Source organism: Sinocyclocheilus rhinocerous, unplaced genomic scaffold (assembly GCF_001515625.1).
Source record: "Sinocyclocheilus rhinocerous isolate Xijiao unplaced genomic scaffold, SAMN03320098_v1.1 scaffold174, whole genome shotgun sequence".
NCBI classification, from domain to species: domain Eukaryota; kingdom Metazoa; phylum Chordata; class Actinopteri; order Cypriniformes; family Cyprinidae; genus Sinocyclocheilus; species Sinocyclocheilus rhinocerous.
The window spans coordinates 893,604-915,346 of NW_015646289.1; the positions used below are offsets into that span (position 1 = coordinate 893,604).

General features: G+C 36.0%; 2 protein-coding genes across 2 annotated transcripts in view; both read left to right on the plus strand.

The window, feature by feature from the left end:
• The window catches only part of LOC107707186 (protein FAM149A-like), a 24,867-nt gene extending 12,930 nt beyond the window's left edge, over positions 1-11,937 (plus strand). Inside the window, exons 6-17 of the mRNA XM_016511121.1 lie at positions 289-431; positions 927-1,055; positions 2,862-3,029; positions 3,982-4,166; positions 4,763-4,905; positions 4,975-5,069; positions 5,240-5,419; positions 7,922-8,045; positions 10,264-10,353; positions 10,710-10,788; positions 10,951-11,100; positions 11,488-11,937. Of these exons, the coding sequence (XP_016366607.1) occupies positions 289-431; positions 927-1,055; positions 2,862-3,029; positions 3,982-4,166; positions 4,763-4,905; positions 4,975-5,069; positions 5,240-5,419; positions 7,922-8,045; positions 10,264-10,353; positions 10,710-10,788; positions 10,951-11,100; positions 11,488-11,564 (1,563 nt within the window). The 3' untranslated portion in view covers positions 11,565-11,937. The remainder of the gene's footprint in view (positions 1-288; positions 432-926; positions 1,056-2,861; positions 3,030-3,981; positions 4,167-4,762; positions 4,906-4,974; positions 5,070-5,239; positions 5,420-7,921; positions 8,046-10,263; positions 10,354-10,709; positions 10,789-10,950; positions 11,101-11,487) is intronic.
• A 129-nt stretch (positions 11,938-12,066) lies between these two features.
• LOC107707218 (cytochrome P450 4V2-like) lies at positions 12,067-19,975 on the plus strand. Its single transcript, XM_016511166.1, has 11 exons — positions 12,067-12,642; positions 12,729-12,841; positions 12,936-13,021; positions 14,520-14,710; positions 14,864-14,933; positions 15,029-15,155; positions 15,666-15,836; positions 15,908-16,010; positions 16,192-16,326; positions 17,097-17,276; positions 19,137-19,975. Exons 1-11 carry the CDS (start codon positions 12,450-12,452, stop codon positions 19,298-19,300), a joined length of 1,533 nt encoding a protein of 510 aa, XP_016366652.1. The 5' UTR covers positions 12,067-12,449; the 3' UTR covers positions 19,301-19,975.
• The last annotated feature ends 1,768 nt before the right edge of the window (positions 19,976-21,743 follow it).

A 21,743-nucleotide genomic window follows, 5' to 3' on the forward strand; every position in this document is an offset into this window, starting at 1 on the left:
CGTTTAGTTTACACTCGAAGTAGATTGGTCTCTCTAAGCGAGATCCCAATTTCGTCGGTCATCCGACGTGACGTCGAGAGTGACCGACTGAAAGGGAACTAACACTAGATCAATAAGACACATCAGGGCATTGTTCTGTGTATCATTTTATCGACTCTCCCAGTTTCCTGTTTTTAGTGCATGCGTCTAACTGTTTCAAATGCTTCACTAGATGCACCATCTCCTCAGCTGTGGGATTATTTGCTTTGTGCATCGAGTGGATTAGTGTTTGGTTTGTCTTACGTGCAGGAGTTTGAGCGGGCGAATACACAGCGTGTGCGTCAGCTCTTTAACTCTGTGGATGAGCTGCTGTATGAGGGGAGAGTCAGCAGCCGCTCGGAGTCCCTGCAGGAGGAGTGTGAGGAGTGGAACGGACACACCCCTCATCTCAGGTACAGCTCCTTTGTGGAAACATTTTTTTGACTGTTCTGTGGCTAAAAGGGTTAGGTAAATTTAGAATTTCAAAATTAAAAAAATTAAATAAAAAGTTCTATTCATCATATAATCCTGGGGAAGAAAATCACAGTTTCCACAAAAAGTATTGAGCAGTTTTCTACATTGAGTGGGTGGTGACAAGCAACTTAATCAATATTAACATATTTTGAGCTGTTGTATAAAAGCACTATCACACATCGCTGCCTCTTGTTACTTCACAGAAACTGCCCAAGGCGTCGTTGATTGTTATAATATAGGCTAACATTCACAAATTAGGAACAGATTTTTACCCAAGTTTTGTATTGCTTTACTTTATCCCCTTTAAACCAAAATCAAAATTCAGCAAATTCAATAATTGAATTAGGATTGAAAAGGAATCTTTAAATAATTTCTAAAGCTTGCACAACCCTGCTAACTGATACTGTCTTGTTGTGCTTCATCCTTGACTACAGAATTTTAGGGAATCAGATGGAGCCTCCTAAACAGGAGGGTGTTCAGTACATCTGCAGGCGAGAGTGCAGTGCCAGAACCTCCTTCTTCTCCACACCCAGCTGTCTGTACAAAAGAGAAGACCATAGCGAGTAAGCCCCTCAATAACATGAAATTATCTAAATTAATTTGAACAAAAATTAACAAATATACATGGATTAGATTTACTGTTAATGCAAATGTATGCCCATTATTAATTAGTTGCTTTGTATTAAGGATATAGCAGCTCACAGCTGGAATAATTTCATTATTTAAACTATAAAAGTTTTCTCATTGAAAACAGAATGAATGAAACTGTGATTTATATGTGGTTCCATTTAATAGTTGTTCAGTGAGACTTAATGAGTCCTCTTGAGTCTCCATTTACGGCACTGAGTAGTGATGGAGGTCTGTCTGACTGAGGGCCAGTGCAGATGGTTGGAAAAAGCCTGTAAAACTTGTCAGGGAAGAACAGAAATCTCAGATATTTATTTCCAAGAAACCCTAATTGATTACTGACAGTGTGTTTCACACCTCCTTTGTATGAAATGCTTTAAGTCAGGTGTCATAAAATCAGTAAATTAGTTTAAAGAGTATAATTAGATACACTACATTTCAAAAGTTTGCTGTCAGTTAGATTTTTAAAGAAGCCAATAGTTTTATTCAGCAAGAACTCATTAAATTGATTAAAAGTGACAGTAGAGACATTTATAATCTTACAAAAGATTTCAAATAAATGCTGTTCTTTTAAACTTTCTATTCATCAAAGAATCCTGAAAAATGTATTACAGTTTCCACAAAAATATTAAGCAGCACAACTGTTTTCAACATTGACAATAATATGAAGAAAATGTTTCGTAAGCATCCAATAAGCATATTAGAATGATTTCTGAAGGATCATGTTACACTGAAGGCTGGAGATACCACAGGAATAAATTACATTTTAAAATATGTTAATATAGAAAACGGTTATTTTAAGTTGTAAAAAATGTCATAATATCAATGTTTTACTGTATTTTGATCAAACAAATGCAGCCTTGGTGAGCATAAGAGACTTATTTCAAAAGTCTTACCATCCTCAAACTTTTGAACTATAATATAATATAATAACACTTTAGTATAGGGACCAATTCTCACTGTTAACTAGTTGCTTATTAGCATGCCTGTAATTAACATATTGGATGTTTATTAGTACTTATAAAGCACATATTCTTCATGACCATATTTTACATCCCTAATCCTACCCAATACCTAAACTTAATAACTACCTTAATAACTATTAATAAGCATAAAATTAGGAGTTTACTGAGGCAAAAGTCGTAATTGGACCTTAAAATAAAGTGTGTATATATAATAATATAATTACTATTATCTTATTATTATTATTATTATTAATTACTGTTATAATATAATATAATACCATTTTATGTATATATGTAGATTTTAGTGTAGAATATGTAGATAAATATGTAGTTTAATATGTAGAAGTTCAATTTAAACTAATGTTCTTCTACAATTTCTTGTCGTTATGTACAATTTATCACAATATTATGTTTATCGTTGGAGTTACTCCTGAACTTTTTAAGGTCAGTCTTATCTTACGAAAAATGTTTGGGGTCCTTTATCTCTTGATTAATGGGCTCAAGCTATTGATTGGTTCCTGGGCTTAGCTCTTTTTGCTTGACTGCACTTATCTATTGTTTTGAAATATGCACGGAAGCCTATCATACATTATACATTTGATATAACACATAAAACCAACCCTCAAGGAGGAGGCCTCTCACCTGATTAAAAATATGCAATATGTTATGAAGACACTGCACTGAACATGTCCACAGGCGATGCATTTATCAGTCTGGCCTGGCTGTGGCGGGATTTTGCTTCCGCCCTCATTTCTCTCTCTCTCCCTCTGCCTGCAGGCTGTATGTAGCAGGCCGCAGTCTGGCCCCGGGACTTTGGTGTGAGCAGTCTGTCCAGAGCTCCAACTCTCATCTTTATGAGCATTCACTCGACCTCTCAGAGGAAGAGGAGGTGTATGAAGCAGAGGGCAGCATTGAGGAGTTTTTGGCTTATGATGGAAAAGAAATGTACATTACAAGTTATCCTTTACTCAATCTGCTAAGAATTTTTTTCTAAGATTTATATACTCAATATACTAAATTAATATGAATCATTCCCCTCTAATATTATGCAACAGAGGCAGAAGTAGCTTTTGCTTTTCCTTCATAAACAAACCATAATTGTAGGGAAGACTGAGGCAAGTTGTCACACTTTTTACTCCGGTGAATATTTTTCACTGTAGGTTTATTTTTGAAAATACACATACCTTAAATTCTTAGCTTCTAAAAAGACTTCTAAAAAAAAACATTTCAGCTGGTACTGCCCAAGAAAAAAAGATACAGTTCATTAAACGCTCTTTTATGGCAATATGTCTCAGTAATGGTTAGTTTTCACAATGTAACCTGCTATTAAACAGCTTATTTTATTCAGCAAAATCTAAACAGTAAACTAATAATTGAAAAACAAAACAATTCATTAAAGAGCAAAAGTGTAAAAGATAACATGCAAAAATATATAAGTATTGTTATTATTATTATTATTATTTTTTAATTATTATTTAAGCTTGCATACCTGTATATTGTCATTAAAAATATATTGTAAAAATGTATTGTTTTTTCCATAACATTAAGAACACATATGACAACATACTCATATAAAACTAAATGCATGATATTTAAATTTTAGTTTGGAGATAATAATAAATAACAAACTAACTGGATCTTTGACTCAAACTCACTGTGATATGCAGTAGTCATTGTGACAACTAGCCCCAGTCTTCCTTACTCTTGATTTCCATTGAATCAAATTTCTTTGCATTTCAATAGATATTCAGTAACTGGTCATCTGAATTCTGCAAATACTATGCTGCCTCGTTACATCCTCTGTTTTCTGCAGTTTTATTCACCATAAATGGACTAAGGCATTCTGTCAGAAGGGAATATTTGGTTATAATAACTTGCGTAATTCTTTTGACTGTAGGGAAGAGGAGGAGGTGGATCAGAGGAAGTCTTCATCCGTGGCCCCCAGGGGTGGAGTCCCCCCGGTATTCCCTCATGCATGCATCCGTGACGCAGTTGCAGATGAGCTATTTGATGACATATGGAGGGAGGTGGTGGGTCTTCTGGAGGAGCTCTTACACAAGTACTGGGAGAAACATCTCCCGGGTGTGTCTGAATTACTGAATATCTAAACCAGCAGAATTAGCCAACAGTACATGTTTGATCACTTGATCCTGTGTGGGTGAAGAACACAGCTTTTGCATACTTAAAGACCCCATGAGTGGAGTTTTCAGCATCTTTACTCCAATCTTCAGAAATTATTCGAACATGCTGTTTTGCTGCTCAATAAACATTTAATATTATTATATATGTTGAAAACAATCGAGCTGCTTAATATTTTTGTGGAAACCATGATCAAAATGGATGAACGCTTTGATATGGCTCACCAAAACTTTACGTTCAACTTCAATTTCAATAGGAAATACATCAGCACAGGACAATTGTCTTTGTCAAAGCATTTCAAATGGGTGTAAGCTTGTAAACAATACATAAATATGTTTTAAAAAATAATTATTAATGATAAAAACAACAACAATGAAAGGATCCTTGAGGCATCAGCATGAACTGTATTTGTCCCCAAGTCTGTTTGTGCTACTCTATGGCATTTTGGAGTAATAAAATGAAATTCAGTTGTTAATCTGCCAGCACTTAAGTGCACTGTTAGTGATTTCCCTAAATCCCTAATGTTCTCTTGGCATCAGATGGAGCAACACAGAGGAGAACATTAGAGAGCTCCAGTCAAGAGCCTTCATCTCAACTCCCCGTTAAAGGACATGATCTTCTGTTGTCCAGAGGTTCCAGCAGCAGAACCACACTCCTGTCAACATGCAGCAATAATGTACAGGTGACAACTTACCAAAACATGTCCTGATTATTACTTTGTCTATTATTAATGTGTCATTTCTTCTGTCAGGAGTCAAGTGCCTACAAGATTAATTTAAATGGTGTTATGACAATCCAAGCAAAGCCACTGCAACAGAGGCATCAGGAATTTAGTGAGAGAGCGCTGTAAGTCTTTTGGATTTTGGAAAGTTAATATCTAACCCTACAAAAATGCTATTTCTATTTTTCTAAGACAATTTAATAAGGAGCAGAATTAAGGAATATATTAACTGCAGATAAATCAATATGAAAACAAATGAAGACCTACAACTTGATCTGTCTTGGCTCCTCTTAAGGTATGACCCAGATGATGGAGCAAACGTGTTGATGTGTGTGAAGACCCAGGCTCTGAGAGGGTCCGGTATACTCATACAGAAACCCACAGCCCAGCGCAGACTCCCCAGACTCAGTGGCAGGGTTCGGATGTACCACAACCTAACGGCAAACGGAAGCCAAATCTTACGAGGAACTAGACTGTGAGCTGTAACTGTGCACACATGATTAAAGAGTTTAAAGGAACTGTTCAAATGTTGTTCCAAACCCATATGACTTTCTTTCTTTCTTTTGTGGAACACAAACAGAAAGCTTTAAAATAACAAAAGAGCACCACGGATGTATCATAAAAGTAGTCCACATGAATTTTGCATAATGGTTCAAGTGTTTAAAGCCATGTGATAACTTTGTGTGGGGAGCTTCATTAAATTAAAGTCAGAATTCATTAATAATACTGACATCCACCCTAGTTCTTCTCCCTAGTTGGCACTATCATGAAAGTTAGTAAAAAAAAGTAGATTCATTTCACATGTTTTCGCTTTTATTTATAAAACACTTTATACAATACAGATTTCAAAGCAGCTTCACAGTATTAAATAAGAAAATAACATCATTAATGTTTTAAAGTCCTTAAATTATGAAACTAATGACATTTCAACTGTAAAGCCAGCGCAGACTCCCCAGACTCAGTGGCAGGGTTCGGATGTACCACAACCTAACGGCAAACGGAAGCCAAATCTTACGAGGAACTAGACTGTGAGCTGTAACTGTGCACACATGATTAAAGAGTTTAAAGGAACTGTTCAAATGTTGTTCCAAACCCATATGACTTTCTTTCTTTCTTTTGTGGAACACAAACAGAAAGCTTTAAAATAACAAAAGAGCACCACGGATGTATCATAAAAGTAGTCCACATGAATTTTGCATAATGGTTCAAGTGTTTAAAGCCATGTGATAACTTTGTGTGGGGAGCTTCATTAAATTAAAGTCAGAATTCATTAATAATACTGACATCCACCCTAGTTCTTCTCCCTAGTTGGCACTATCATGAAAGTTAGTAAAAAAAAGTAGATTCATTTCACATGTTTTCGCTTTTATTTATAAAACACTTTATACAATACAGATTTCAAAGCAGCTTCACAGTATTAAATAAGAAAATAACATCATTAATGTTTTAAAGTCCTTAAATTATGAAACTAATGACATTTCAACTGTAAAGCAGCTCTAAAAAGATAATAATGTCATTATTCAGCTCAGTTTAGTTCAGTAACAGTGTTAATGTTGCAAAGTTTATTAGTTTTGAACAGGGGCTTTTCTAGCCTTTTATCACACACTCACAAAGGTTGCCTTTATTTTTATCTTCTTTTTTAATACTGTTTGGGATATTAATGGATATAAATCCTCTTTATCTGCAGTACAGAGTCGTTCACAAGCTGTGCGTGTAGTAAAGAGCTGCTTTGTTGTTGACAAATGGTAGACATTTGCAAGTGCAATGGATTGTAGGTAAATATCCATCTCAGTCAGCACTCGTTTTGTTTTCTGTCTTATAAAATATCCCATTACTATTCCGGTGTGAGAAACCGCTGCAAATGATTTAGTGCATGGGTGAACTGTCTGAATGAATCAAAAACCATTTCAGATATGCAAACACATTTGATCAATTAGATCAAAATAGTGATTTATTCGTGAATTAGGCATCACTATTTCTGATTCTAAACAACGGATAGAAAACACATATGATGATTGCTGAAATATTATCAAAGAAAATGATTGTCAATAAAATGATTCTCAGACAAACTGTATGTCAATCCCACTGACACACAAGGACTGATCAGTAATATTTTACTGGGGCACAGCGGTATAACAGTTCAATAAATGTTAATGTTGCAGATTTCATTATTTACAAAACGAATTTGATTCAGCTGTAAAGCAGCTCTATAGAAGACAATTATTATCCAGTTCAGTTTAACAAATTGTGAACAAATTGTTCTTTTGAGTCAGATATTTTCAATTGAATGAGTTCATAGTTCAACAAACTGGTCTGAATGATTTGTTGATAAATCATGCCGATTCACTTCTTAAGTTCAACTCACTGACTGACTGATCAGTGGTTAACAGCTCCCTGGAGGGGAAATTGTGTATAATTAACGATTTTGGACTGTTTATCATGTGGCTCTAGAATGTAATGCACAAAACATATGGGCCGCTTTTATGATACTTGTAAGATACTTTTGTAGCATTCTTTTTGAAGCTTGAAAGCTCCAGTCCCAATTCATTGTAACGTGTGAAGCATAATTTCTTCTTATGTGCTCCTCTGAGAATGTTTTTTGGGTGAACTATACCTCTGCGTGCACCATTTTATATCCTCACAAGTTTTACATGAAGAGGTTCTGTTGCAGCAACTCCTTTATGCATGATGTAATTCTATCAGAATATGTGGCTGCAGATTATTCAATGCAGGGTCTACTGGGGTCCCGTTATAACAGGCCGAGGCCTTCTTTTGAAATGCAGACTTCTTTTAAAAGCGCTTGTTAAATTGGTCCCTCAAGCTGCATTGCACCTTATTAATTGTAACACTTTTAACCTTGTCATCACTTGGGAAAATCACAGAAGTAGCCCTGAGCTCCTGCAGGGGTATCAGGCATGGGTAAACATGCAGAATGCTAATTAGAGTAAGTATGTGTTCTTGGGTTTGTTTCGCGCAGATCCACTGTGAATGAAAGCCTGCCCTCTCCACCGGTGAGTGCGGTTCAGAGCCACAGGCTTCCTCAGATACACTCTGAGTCTCAAGAGCAAGAATACTATGCACCTATTTCCAGGCTTGTGCAGGTAACAAGCCACACCAGTGTTACTGTGGCCTGCAGACTATTGATCTGCCTATCTGAAGAGATTCATGCTACTCCCTCGCCACCTTGATTTATTTTTTTCACACATACTTGCAGTACATTACCATTCAAAAGTCTAGGGTCGGTAAGATTTTTTTTTCTTTTTGAAAGAAATTAATATTTTTATTCTGCAAGGATGCAATGAATTTCTATAAAAATGTAAAACTTTTACACTGTTTAAAAAAAAAATATTTTTCAAATAATTCTTTTGAACTTTGTTTATCAAAGAATCCTGAAATAATGTATCATGGTTTCCACAGAATATTAAGCAGCACAACTGTATTAAGAATTGATAATAATAATAAGAAATGTTCTTGAGCAGTGAATCAGCATATTAGAGTGATTTCTGAAGGATGTGACACTAAAGACCGAAGAGTAATGATGCTTAAAATTCAGCTTTACCATCACAGGAAAATATTCAAATAGAAAAATGTTATTTTAAATTGTCATATTTCACAATATTAATATTTTTACTGTGTTTTACATATGTGTTTTTGATCACATAGGCTTGGTGTGCAAAAGACTTCTTGAAAAAAATGTTACAAATATTTTCGACCCCACATTTTTTAATGGTAGTGTATATACATGAAACATACATATTTCACAAACATAATCTGTTGGATTTAACATTTGCCACTGCCTTTTACTAGCTATACATGATAAAGTCTATGTCAACCTTGTCTTTCACAGCTCTAGTGAAACCAAACACATTAGAATTGACCAACCATCCTATGACTTTTTCAAAACCTGAAAAAAAATATTGCCTGTGCTTAGACATCAAATGTTTATGAAACATCCTGTCTGCAAAGATGACTTCATGTAGTTGGGTTTTAAAGACAGGATATATGTCCTTCGTGGTTAATGATATCCCACAATTATGTACTTGTGGTTAATGAAAATAATTAGAATACAGACAGATGGAGTGGTTGTATTAATTCATAGATGTTCATTTATTAATTTCCAGCTGTTAACAGGGAAGCAAGTATTGTAGTGATTAAATATTTGCTTATATAAAATTTTTGCAAAGCTATCTCATTTGAATTAGATTTGAATTTATTTGACATTATGGTGAAAACGCTTAAAATTCAGCTTTACCATCACAGGAAAATATTCAAATAGAAAAAAATTATTTTAAATTGTCATATTTCACAATATTAATATTTTTACTGTGTCTTACATATGTGTTTTTGATCACATAGGCTTGGTGCGCAAAAGACTTCTTGAAAAAAATGTTACAAATATTTTCGACCCCACATTTTTTAATGGTAGTGTATATACATGAAACATACATATTTCACAAACATAATCTGTTGGATTTAACATTTGCCACTGCCTTTTACTAGCTATACATGATAAAGTCTATGTCAACCTTGTCTTTCACAGCTCTAGTGAAACCAAACACATTAGAATTGACCAACCATCCTATGACTTTTTCAAAACCTGAAAAAAAATATTGCCTGTGCTTAGACATCAAATGTTTATGAAACATCCTGTCTGCAAAGATGACTTCATGTAGTTGGGTTTTAAAGACAGGATATATGTCCTTCGTGGTTAATGATATCCCACAATTATGTACTTGTGGTTAATGAAAATAATTAGAATACAGACAGATGGAGTGGTTGTATTAATTCATAGATGTTCATTTATTAATTTCCAGCTGTTAACAGGGAAGCAAGTATTGTAGTGATTAAATATTTGCTTATATAAAATTTTTGCAAAGCTATCTCATTTGAATTAGATTTGAATTTATTTGACATTATGGTGAAAACTATCTGAAACCTTTCAGCAGAGCAGCTGCCTTTGGTTTTGGACAGAACTTAAGTGTAAATCCACAAGCAGAAAGGTGTTTCGGCATCCCACGAAAGAAAAGCTAGCCATGTGTACTCTGATCTCTGTAAACAGAGATAGCAGCGGTTTTTTAAATGGGTGAAAGGGGCATACTGCCTCCATGGTCTGGTTGACTTGACACTGAAAACAGTAAACATGGTTGCCCTTTGCCCTTTTACAGAAAATTCAGAGTATTTTAAAATAATACCTACATTTTAATTGGAAGGAATATTTTTTAAACAGTTCTGTGCAAGTAAAGATGGTTGGCTATTCAGTCTGCACTGATTTAGTTTGGTTTCACAATCAAAGCTGTAATCTTTCTCTGTATTTCTTAGCTCAGAGGAAGGATCCTAAGAGGCCTCCCACCTCTGAGAGAGCCCACCCTGATGCTGGAGTCTCGGCCCAATACTACTCACACATTCAGAGTAAATCTACCCTGCAATTATGATTACAGTACAGTAGTGTAGATGAAAACAGCATGCATTGCAGATGACAACACATACATTAAACAGAAGTCTTGACGACGTACATGTACAGTCAGGAGTAGTCATTGTGATATCAGATGTTATGCAGTTATAGCTATAGGTAACCAGCAGTTTAATGTAGAACAAATCCAAATACCAAAACTGCATTTCTATACAACTTTGTAGAAACATGACACCACCCCTAACAAGGAAGTGATACAGATACTTTCCTGCTGTGGTAACAGTGCTTGAAATAGGAGGTAAATACAGAGGAGTCTATTGTTAGATGTAACTCATGCCATGTTTTTGTTCTGCAGTCTGACACCCCAATGAAAAGGTCCTTCACACCCATGGATTTTGCCTGTAACATGAGGACAAGTCGAGGACTTGTCAAAGGTGGGTTACTTTTACTAAGTAGGTCCCTGATCTGGCCAGTGGCAAGAGGAACAACACAGACATACAGTACCATGGATTTGCCTTCTACAGTTTTACTTCCTAAAAATAAGTAATAGAAGAAACATTAAAATGTAATGTAAGCTTTTTCTGTATGTCTCTTAGGTGAGAGCACACCAATGGGAGTGACAGGCTTCAGTATGGGCATCATCAGCTCTACAGCTAGTGGGTTTTTGGAGTGTGTCACACCCAGCAGGAGGCGTCTACCCTGCGCTGACGGGGATGGAGGGAACATGCCCCTGATCGGATCTATAGGTCAATGCACTACTGCTTATTATTTTTAATTTAATACAGAAACAGCAGTTTATTAGTTAGTGTCACATAGTTTAAATCTATTGCCTTTTGTTTATGTTTACTTAATATGCAACTTTAAAGCCTGAACCAATTAACTTTGCAGAGTATACTCCATAGACTGCATAGAATCAACAAATGAATGATCCAGAAAAACAAGCAATGACAAAGGGGCTTTAATTAAAAGGAATATGTGAGTTCTTTGTGAGAATTATTTTATTTATTTAGCTTTTGGGACACTGGAGATTAATTAACACGTTCAATAAGGCACGGTCCTGGTAAAGAAGAGATTCACACAATGAAAATATTTCATCAAGTCTGAGTCTGCTCATCAATACCATCTGCTTTCAGGTGGCCAGAATCACCGGAAACAGCTGAGCCGGTTTCCAGTGCATGTGAGGAAGAAATTTCAACCTGTCATGCCATAGCATGGGAGTTAATTTTGTAATTAAACAAAAGAGCTTAATGAGCCATATGATTATGAATACAATAGACTGATATGCACTGATATGTCATAATTTCAGTTGATTGTGATTTGCTGTATGGTTTGTTACCTGATGTCCAGTCACATGCAGTGCCTTCAGTTTATGGACTTGACAGTTTTTCACATTGACCTCAACATCTGGAGCAAACAGGACTAATGACCTCCCTGTTTTTTACCTTTTTTAAAATGATGAAGAATGAATGCCAATCTTCTTTTGTTATTGTAAGTTAATGCATATTTCATGTAAAGTATTATATTTATTTGTTTATACTGCTTAAACAGATGTCTGCGGCCAACAGGTTGATTAAAAGACAATTCATAGCCTAATTATTATTTTATTTTTCAGTGATATCAATTCTACCAAACTGTTTGGTTCAGCAACATTTTATTAAGACTGTTATCTGCTTGGTGGAGTCATTAGCAATACAATGGTTGTATAATTTGGCAAAGGTTCAGTGATATATCACAGTGATCATCAGAGGTGCTTTTCTGTCTTTAACAAAAGACTTGGCAGAGCTCTTCCATGGGAGAATTTGTCCCAGTAAACCACAACACACATACAAAAAGCCACCAGTAATATGCCAGATCATTATCTATTGCTGCATTACCACTGCTGTCTGTTAATGTTTTAGCGAGAGGCCCTTTACCCACAGATAACCTGCATGCGTCCCAGTTATGTATCATAACTCCATCTGTTTGATCAGCCTAGGGTGTTTTTTCTCTCTCTGTTTGTACTAAGCAAGTGAAACAGTTAAGTCTGAAGTTCACGGTGAAGCAGCCTGTGAGCTTCTTTCAGAGCATTAGCTACGGCCAGCTTCATCCAAACAAAATGGGCGTCCTTTTTGGATTATACATTTTAGGGATTATATTCACAGCCGTTCTTTTGCTTCTATTGGCATCTACTACATATCATCCACTTAAAAATTATATAGGAAAATGGAACGAAATGAGACCAATTCCAGGAATGCCAGGCGCTTATCCAATCATTGGCAATGCACTGCAGTTTAAAGCCAATGCAGGCGGTAAGAGACTGTGTTCTTTTTAACTAGCATCAATTAACAATGATCAGTTAACACTGCAAAATTATAAAAGTGTGTTTATGTTGAAGATTTTTTCAACCAGATTATTGAGGGCACAAATGAAAACAGACACCTTCCTCTAGCAAAGTTGTGGGTGGGTCCAGTCCCCTTTCTGATCTTGTATCATGCAGAGAATATTGAGGTGCCTGTTACTGAAATTGTATCCTTTCCATTTACTTGTGTATAATTTTCCTCACAGTTGCCAGTTCATTCTCAAACCTATGTTTTCCCATCAGGTGGTCCTCAGCAATTCCAGACACCTTGACAAGTCATACTCATACAGGTTCCTGCACCCCTGGCTCGGCACCGGCCTGCTCACCAGGTACGGTGGGTTTACCACCATTTTTGTGAAAATTACTTTCTTTTTATAATTCTTTTACAGTCTGTTGTAATGCTCACTGTTAACATAATACGTGATTTGTAGATGTATTATGTAGATGAATAGGGTAAATTCAGTAAAATAGCTAAAAGAAGTTAAAATAGTTTCTTCCTTCTTAATATATATTAATAATAGACTAAAAACAGACACCTTCCTCTAGCAAAGTTGTGGGTGGGTCCAGTCCCCTTTCTGATCTTGTATCATGCAGAGAATATTGAGGTGCCTGTTACTGAAATTGTATCCTTTCCATTTACTTGTGTATAATTTTCCTCACAGTTGCCAGTTCATTCTCAAACCTATGTTTTCCCATCAGGTGGTCCTCAGCAATTCCAGACACCTTGACAAGTCATACTCATACAGGTTCCTGCACCCCTGGCTCGGCACCGGCCTGCTCACCAGGTACGGTGGGTTTACCACCATTTTTGTGAAAATTACTTTCTTTTTATAATTCTTTTACAGTCTGTTGTAATGCTCACTGTTAACATAATACGTGATTTGTAGATGTATTATGTAGATGAATAGGGTAAATTCAGTAAAATAGCTAAAAGAAGTTAAAATAGTTTCTTCCTTCTTAATATATATTAATAATAGACTAAAAATTGTGTAATAAACAGCAATAGTGGTTTAACCAGTTGAATGAGATTGGGGCGGGTTTATCTCTTTTTTTTTTTACCAATGGTAATGAGGGGAGTGTTTAAAAAAAATAATGGTTAAAGGCAGGTGCATAGAAAAAAATAATAATTTTGTTATTTCAGTACTTTCTGAGGGTATTTACATTTTTGTACAGTATTTAGCAGAAATGAACACTGCACTGAAGGTGTACATTTTTATCAGTTCATGCATGTGAATTAGCATTTTGCATATCAGCACCACTGAGCTTCAGAAAACCACAAAAAAATATTAATTAAAAAAAATCTAAATTTTACATTTAAAATACAAATATCTAAAATGCAGTTTAAATATTCACATTTTGTGAAGAAAAAAAAAACAGTTGTTAAATACATTCATATGTAATTGTGGTTATTATGGTTATATCTTTAAATGTTTGAGCAGCATTAATGTTTTAAGAGTATTAAGAGTACTGCTGTCTTATATCTAAAATCTCTATCTAAAAAGCTGCAATCATGTCCTTCAAAGCTCAAAACATTTAAAGTCAAACTAAACTTTGTTTCACATACGGTAGAGGACCACCTGCCAAACTGGCAGATCTCATATCTCATATTCAAAAGCAGCTTGCATCAAGCACTGCAAACAAAGTCTATCAAAAGCACAGTAGTTTATAATCAGCCACACTGGACACAGGGTCAATGGCCATCTGTCCAAACGCAGCAGAGTCCAGAAACACCGAAATTGAATATAAAATGATCTCCATGTTCACTTTACAGTATTAAAGCTATGTTGAGGTCACAGACTTGACTCTTCCCAACTTTTCTTCCCACAGCACAGGGGAGAAGTGGCGTAACCGGCGTAAAATGCTGACTCCAACCTTCCACTTCTCCATCCTCTCCGACTTCCTGGAGGTGATGAACGAACAAACCGATATTTTGATACAAAAGATGCAGAAGCACATGGACGGAGAGCCATTCAACTGCTTCAGCTACATAACATTATGTGCTTTGGATATCATATGCAGTACGGTATTCAATCTTTCCATATAAAGTGGGAAAGCACAATTTGAGGTTTTGCTGTTTGCATACTGCTTATGCATGCTAATGTAATAGGCCTTACGCTTATTGTTTAGTTAATAACTATTAATAACACATGTGATATGTTTGTCTACAACAGAAACTGCAATGGGAAAGAAGATCTATGCTCAGAGCAATTCTGACTCTGAGTATGTCCAAAGTGTCTGTAAGTAAGTAGTGTAATTCAATGGTAGAACATAGGGAATACATAGGAAAGCCATGTTGTTCTCTCTAAGAACTGACAGTGTTTATATTACTCTTGCAGAATGAGTGACATCATCACCAAGAGACAGAGGGCACCATGGCTGTGGCCAGACTGGATCTACAACAAGTTAGAGGAAGGCAAAGAACATTCCAGAAGACTGAAGATTCTCCATTCCTTCACTGCAAGTGTGAGTGATCATCATCATTATTTATAGGGTGAATTTAGGTAAATTGGGACACTTTTTGCCATTGAGATGAAATATCCCAATTATCCTGAATCAACCCTTCACTATTGTATAACTAATTAATATTTTGAATTAGTTTTTATTTTTACATTTTCAGTTTTAGTAATTGCATTATGTGCTTTTGTCTTTTTTATTAGTTTTAAATATGTATATTTAAATAGCTGTTTTGCTATTTAGCTATAAGCTATTTAGCTTTATCTTTTATTTCAGTTTAGTTTTACTTATTTACTTAGAATAATTTTTACTTGCCAGGTTTATTTCAGCTTTATTTCAATTTAAGTAAATTATTATTTAACAATAACACAATGTAGTGTCAAGATAAGGTTGCTTCAGGAAAATTAAGTCATTTATTTCTGTTCTGTATGGCACACACTATAGCCAAGAAAGACAGATGAGTGTCAGATTATTATTACTTAATTATTATAAATTAGAATTTTTTGTGTTTTCTTGAAGGTCATCAAGGAAAGAGCAAAGTTCACGAGCTCTGAACCTGATAGTGATTCTGACCAGAGGCCTAGGAAAAGACAGGCCTTCCTAGATATGCTGTTAAAAACTACTTATGAGGATGGACATAATTTGAGTCATGAGGACATTCAGGAGGAAGTGGACACCTTCATGTTTGAGGTACAAATAAAACTACAAAAGGAAACTCTGTGAAGACAGAACATTGTTTGAAAAAACGTTATCTTTGACAGGGTCATGATACCACAGCAGCTTCAATGAACTGGGCTTTACATCTGATTGGCTCCCATCCTGAGGTCCAGAAGGCAGTGCAGGCAGAACTACAGGAAGTGTTCGGTAAAAAGGTCTTTCTCACGTGTGTTATTGAGCGTAATGCCTACCATGTGTTCTTCATAAAACAATTTGTTCTGTTTAGTTCCGCTGAGTAGTCGAGAAAGCATCTAGATGCTTGTGAATGTTTTCTAACAACCTTATTTACTGTAGAGTTTAGCTGCATCTCCTGTGTTCTGATTGGCAGGTTCGTCAGACCGCCACGTGGGGGTGGAGGACCTGAAAAAGCTGCGCTACCTGGAGTGTGTCATCAAGGAGACTCTGCGGATCTTCCCCTCCGTGCCTCTGTTTGCACGCAGCATCTGCGAGAGCTGTCATATCAGTAGGTGGCAGCAGTTTGTCACCTTGCCAAACACTGCCAGATCAAAGATCTGCACTTTTTGATGCCACTCTCATTATTTGCACCTCAGCATAACAGCAGATGTCACGGCTTCTATTTCCTTCTCCCATTGTCAAATATGAAGCAACCGGAGTGTTAATTTCTACTCAGAGCTAAGATTCTTTCACGCCAAAGCAGCTGGATGGGAAAACAGCAACTTTTTAGGATGGAAAGTGTTGCAAAACACAATAAATGTATCCGTTTATTAATTATTTATTAAAGGGGTGGTTCATTGCGATTTCTTTTTTTCTTTTTTTAAAGTTAGTTAGTGTCTAATGTTGCTGTTTGAGCATAAACAATATCTGCAAAGTTACGAAGCTGAAAGTTCAATGCAAACTTTCTGAAAAAATTCTGGCAGTTTAATGCCTACAAAAACAGCTGGTAGGGACTACAACGAGTTACTTCCCGGGTTTGTGACATCACAAAACCAGATAAACCCCGCCCCCGAGAACATGTAATGAAGGGGGCGAGGCCATGCTGCGCTGCTTTAGAGAAGAGGAAGAGAAAACTAGAGGTGCATGTAAAAATCTATTCAAATATGAATCGCGATTCTGTCTTCTAACGATTCTAATTTATTCTGTCTCCTACACAGATGTATAGTTTGGTGTGTGCTAAGCCAAATGTAGTGGTGCAGTGTCCTGATCAATTGTTAAAAAAATGTGACATGTATAACATAATTGAAAGACTGCTGTTGTTGTGTTGCTCGGTTGCAGATGGCTTCAAGGTCCCAAAAGGAGTGAATGCTGTTATCATACCATATGCTCTTCACCGGGACCCACGCTACTTTCCAGAACCTGAGGAATTTCGACCGGAAAGGTTTCTGCCAGAAAACAGCAAAGGGAGGCATCCATATGCATACATCCCTTTCTCTGCAGGGCCAAGAAACTGCATCGGTAAGAAAAAGAACAGTTTTTGGTGTAAAATTGACTTATAATAGAAATTAATATGCTGAATTCTATCCAGAATAATATCAATTATTGTAAAAATGAACACATTTCTGTTTTGGTGTTGATGAGGGGTTACATGAGCCTTTTTGATGGGTACATAAGATAAAAAGGTTTAAAACTGTACCATAACCGTACAATAACACATTGTATTAGAGGGGCCATATGTATAGGGAAGGGAATCGTAAAGAATTGAAAGATTATGCTGATTTAAGTCTCACAGTTAGTTGAAAGTTTTATGTTTTTTAATTAATAAAAAAAATGATTCATAAGAGTAATTTGTTCAGGAATTACACTACAATACACACTACAATATACAGTGGTTGCATTTAAGTATGTGATTCACTAAAAAGAACCAACTCACTAGAAATAGAGACATTTGTTTGGGAATCATACTAACTGTGTGATATGTGGTTGATTCATTAAAAAGAACTGACTCAATTGAGACATTATTGGGAATTGGACTGCGCTGGCTGTCCACTACTGTATATGTTAGATTTACTAAAAAGAGCTGACTCACTAGAGATGTTTGCTTAGGAATCAGGATATACTTGTTGTGCGTTATGTGTTTGATTCACTAAAAAGAACTGACTCACTAGAGGCATTTGTTTGGGAATCAGACTATACTACTGTAGCTGTGTGCTCCGTGTTTGATTCACTGAAAAGAACTGACTCAATTGAGACATTATTGGGAATTAAACTGCACTGATTGAGCATGATATGTTTGATTTACTAAAAAGAACCAACTCACTTGAGATGTTTGCTTGGGAATCAGACTATACTTCTTGTGTGCTACAGTATGTGTTTGATTAACTAAAAAGAACTGACTCACTAAAGACATTTGTTTGGGAATTGGACTACACTTTTCATGCAATGTGTTTGATTCACTAAAATAAAACCGCTCATTAGAGTCATTTGCTCTGTAAACAGACTACACATGTTGAGCCTGTTTCCCAATGTAGAATCAGTAGCGTCATTCAGGTCCAATATATATATATATTTTTTTTTTTTATGAAGTTCTTGGTTCCCGAACTTAGTCATATAACATCCTCAGAACTTGTCAGGGGTGTACAAAACTCTTTCTGGAGGGCCACCATCCTGCAGAGTTTAGCTCTATCTCTAATTAACCACGTCTGAACCAGCTAATCAGTGTTTTCAGACTTACTAGAAACTTCTAGGCAAGTGTTTTTGATCTGGTTGTAGCTAAAAATCTGCAGGATGTTGGTGCTTCAGGAGCAGGATTGGACACACAGAATGCGTTTTTCCATTCTACTGTTCTACATTGTTTTTCTATATAAACACACTAGATGGATGTGTTTGAACATTGAGCGCACAGTCCAAAAATCCCATGCTCAAGTTAAAAGAAGTTAAATTAAGAAGTTAAAAAACGAGAATGTTCTCAAGAACGTTTAAAGTGGAGTTTCTCTTCCTATTATACTTTACCCAAGAGTCAATCTGCGTATTTAGCATGGATAGTTAAAAGATAGATGCAGTGTACTTATTCTCCCTTTGGGCCTCTGTCCCACCTCTGAATAAAACAGATTGTTTCACAGCGAGTGGTGCTCGCAGGTTCAGGTCGCTGGCCACACAAAAGAAGAAGCTTCTAACGAAACTGAATGAGAGCCACATACCTTTGGAGATTTATTATTTCAGCACTCGACTCATCTCCAACTGCCTTCCAGGAATGAAAGCTCCAAATAAGAGCATTTGTAGAAATTTACTTCATGAACTTCCCCCCTCTCTTAGTCTTGTTGCCATTCTGAGACCTTATTCTCTCTTTCCCACTTGTCTGTGCGTCTGTGGCTCCAGGCCAGCGCTTCGCCATGATGGAGGAGAAGGTAGTTCTTGCTACGATCTTGCGTCACTTTGACGTAGAGGCGTGTCAGAGCCATGAGGAACTGCGGCCTCTGGGGGAACTCATTCTGCGTCCCGAGAAGGGCATTTGGATCAAACTACAAAGAAGAACCAAATAACTCTCACCACCATTAAAACTTAAGGTAGCTTTACTTCTCAAATCACTGGCATGCTAGAGAGTTGTTGTACTGCTATGAGCAAATTCAAACACAGCTTACTGACTTTTTTTTTTTTTTTTTTTGCATTTTCTGTGCTGATTTTATTGGAAATTCTACAATGGAAAAAGGAGAGCTGAGAGTACCAGACTTGTATCAGTAGCTAAAGGCGTAATCAAATTAGTCAAAATATTATATAAACAAACACCCAAGGGAAGGCAGAAGTTTGTGAATGACAGGCGTTTAGGACTTTCTGCAGAGTTCTGATTCCATGTGGAGCTAGTTATAAGTTAGAAATAGTGTACAGCCAGCCACTCAATAGCACAAAATAAGCCAAGATAGGGTGATCAGTTTATTGACTACCCCAACACAGCTACTTACCGTATAAATGTACATAATATATTGATTTGAGTTTAAATTATTTCATCATGAGAGAAGAAATAGACTGAGTATAGTACATGAAATTTGCACAGAAAGTGCAACAACTATAAATTATGCAGTCTAGTGGTAATTAAATAAATATATCTAACCACAGAATGACTTATATACCTGATATCAATATATTAGAATCAAGTCTGTAAATCAGCTGAATTGAGGCAAAACTATTTTTGCACTTACTTACCTATGTTTTGAAAACAAATGTGTAGATATTTCTTAAATCTAACACTATGAATCTTTTTTTTCTGTTTTGCTGAATGCATGACCAATAAACATAAAAAAATATTTAATTTAGTTTGTACTTAAATACTAAGCTTGCACACATTTAACTTGGCTGCATACTGCTTTTCTTTCTTTTGATTTGAATGTACAAAATTGATAATTTGATTTATGTACTGTCATTTAAAAGTTTTGGGTTAGTAAGATTTTTCAAACAATAAAAAAATACTTTTATTCAGCAAGTACGCAATAAATTGATCAAAAGTGGTTGTAAAAACATTGAAAGAGTTACTAAAGATTTATCTTACAGATAACACAAGATAGCACAACTGTTTTCAACATTGATAATATTAAGAAATATTTCTTGAGCAGCAAATCAGCATATTAGAATAATTTCTGAAGGATCATGTGACACTGACGACTGGAGTAATGGTTGCTGAAAATTCAGCTTTGCATCACAGGAATAAATTACTTTTTAAAATATATGAAAATAAGAAAAGTGTAATTTTGATCAGATAAATGCAATTTTGGTGAGCATATGGGAATTTTACCAACTCCAAACTTTTGAACAGTAGTGTATTTTAGATGATTAGAGAAGATTCACCAAGTACTTTAAGTTGCAGCCAGAGTTGCAATATTTGGTAGTCTCAAATTCACAGATCCGTTGCAAAAATGCAATAAAGCAATAAAGCAACTGGCATTAAAGCCCTCAAGACCCTCCATTATTAGTCAGCTCGAATCACTGGATGAAAACAAATCTTTGGCAAAAGACTAAACCGTGTCTGCACATCCAGACATACCGGATACCATCAGCACCTTCTTCAAATACACAGGTTGAGTATAAGTAACGTCTTTAATCAAACTGACATTCATGTCAGTGGAATATCTGGAGGCTTTCATTTAGTGGAAATGTTTTCTTTAATTAAAAGGGAAAGTCTCGCTGTGTATTTTGTCCTAGTCAACAGAACTCTTTAAAAAGAAGCTCAAAGTGATTTTCATCAAAAGATCCATTTAGCTCAGAAATGGTAACATACAACATACCATACCTTTAATATTAATTGGGGCAGTGATTTTAATTTGTTTGTTTATCTGGAGCATGAGCAACAACCAGATCATTCTATTTGTCCTCGGGGAGATTTTGCTACAGTAATTATATGCATCGTCAGTCGTCAGTCTGTGAGGTCCAGTACTAAATATATTTCTATAAGCATTTCTTCACAGTTTTTCTTTTGATGCGGTTCAGATTCTACAAGCCGTCACCTGAATTCTGCTCTTGTTCTGAGCAGAAGCCACTAATGCACTTTGAGCCTGTTCTCTCGGCTCATTTGGAGTCATTTGGGGTTGATGGGTAATAAGGAGCAGGGCTCCTCCACAGAGAGGCAGTGTTGCTCTGAGCAGTGCCGGTGAGAGGACACCACAGTCAGACTGATGGGAAAATCAGTTGACCCTGCCAAGCCCCAAACCGCACCTGCAACTTCACTGAGAACAAATCAAGAACAAAAAATCCCATTTGATGCACAGACTACAACACAAACCTCTAGTTAAAACTGATGTTAAATGCATGTTTCTCCTGTCACTGAGATGAGTAGAAATAATTATGTAAATTTACTAGCTGCTCAAAGTGATTGCAATTGTACGGCTTTGTGCCATATAATTTTTTAAAATACACATTGTGTCTACTAGTAAAGACATTGTTGGCAGATAACAAATAACGAATAACAAATTAGTAAATTGTATTGTAATGTGTCAA

What these genes read in the sequence shown, in the direction of transcription:
- LOC107707218 (XM_016511166.1), top strand. Translation starts at nt 12,450, where the DNA reads ATGGGCGTCCTTTTTGGATTATACATTTTAGGGATTATATTCACAGCC. An exon ending in TATGTCCAAAGTGTCTGTAA is followed by an intron (nt 14,934 to 15,028) that starts GTAAGTAGTGTA and finishes TTACTCTTGCAG; the next exon opens with AATGAGTGACATCATCACCA. An exon ending in AGAACTACAGGAAGTGTTCG is followed by an intron (nt 16,011 to 16,191) that starts GTAAAAAGGTCT and finishes TCTGATTGGCAG; the next exon opens with GTTCGTCAGACCGCCACGTG.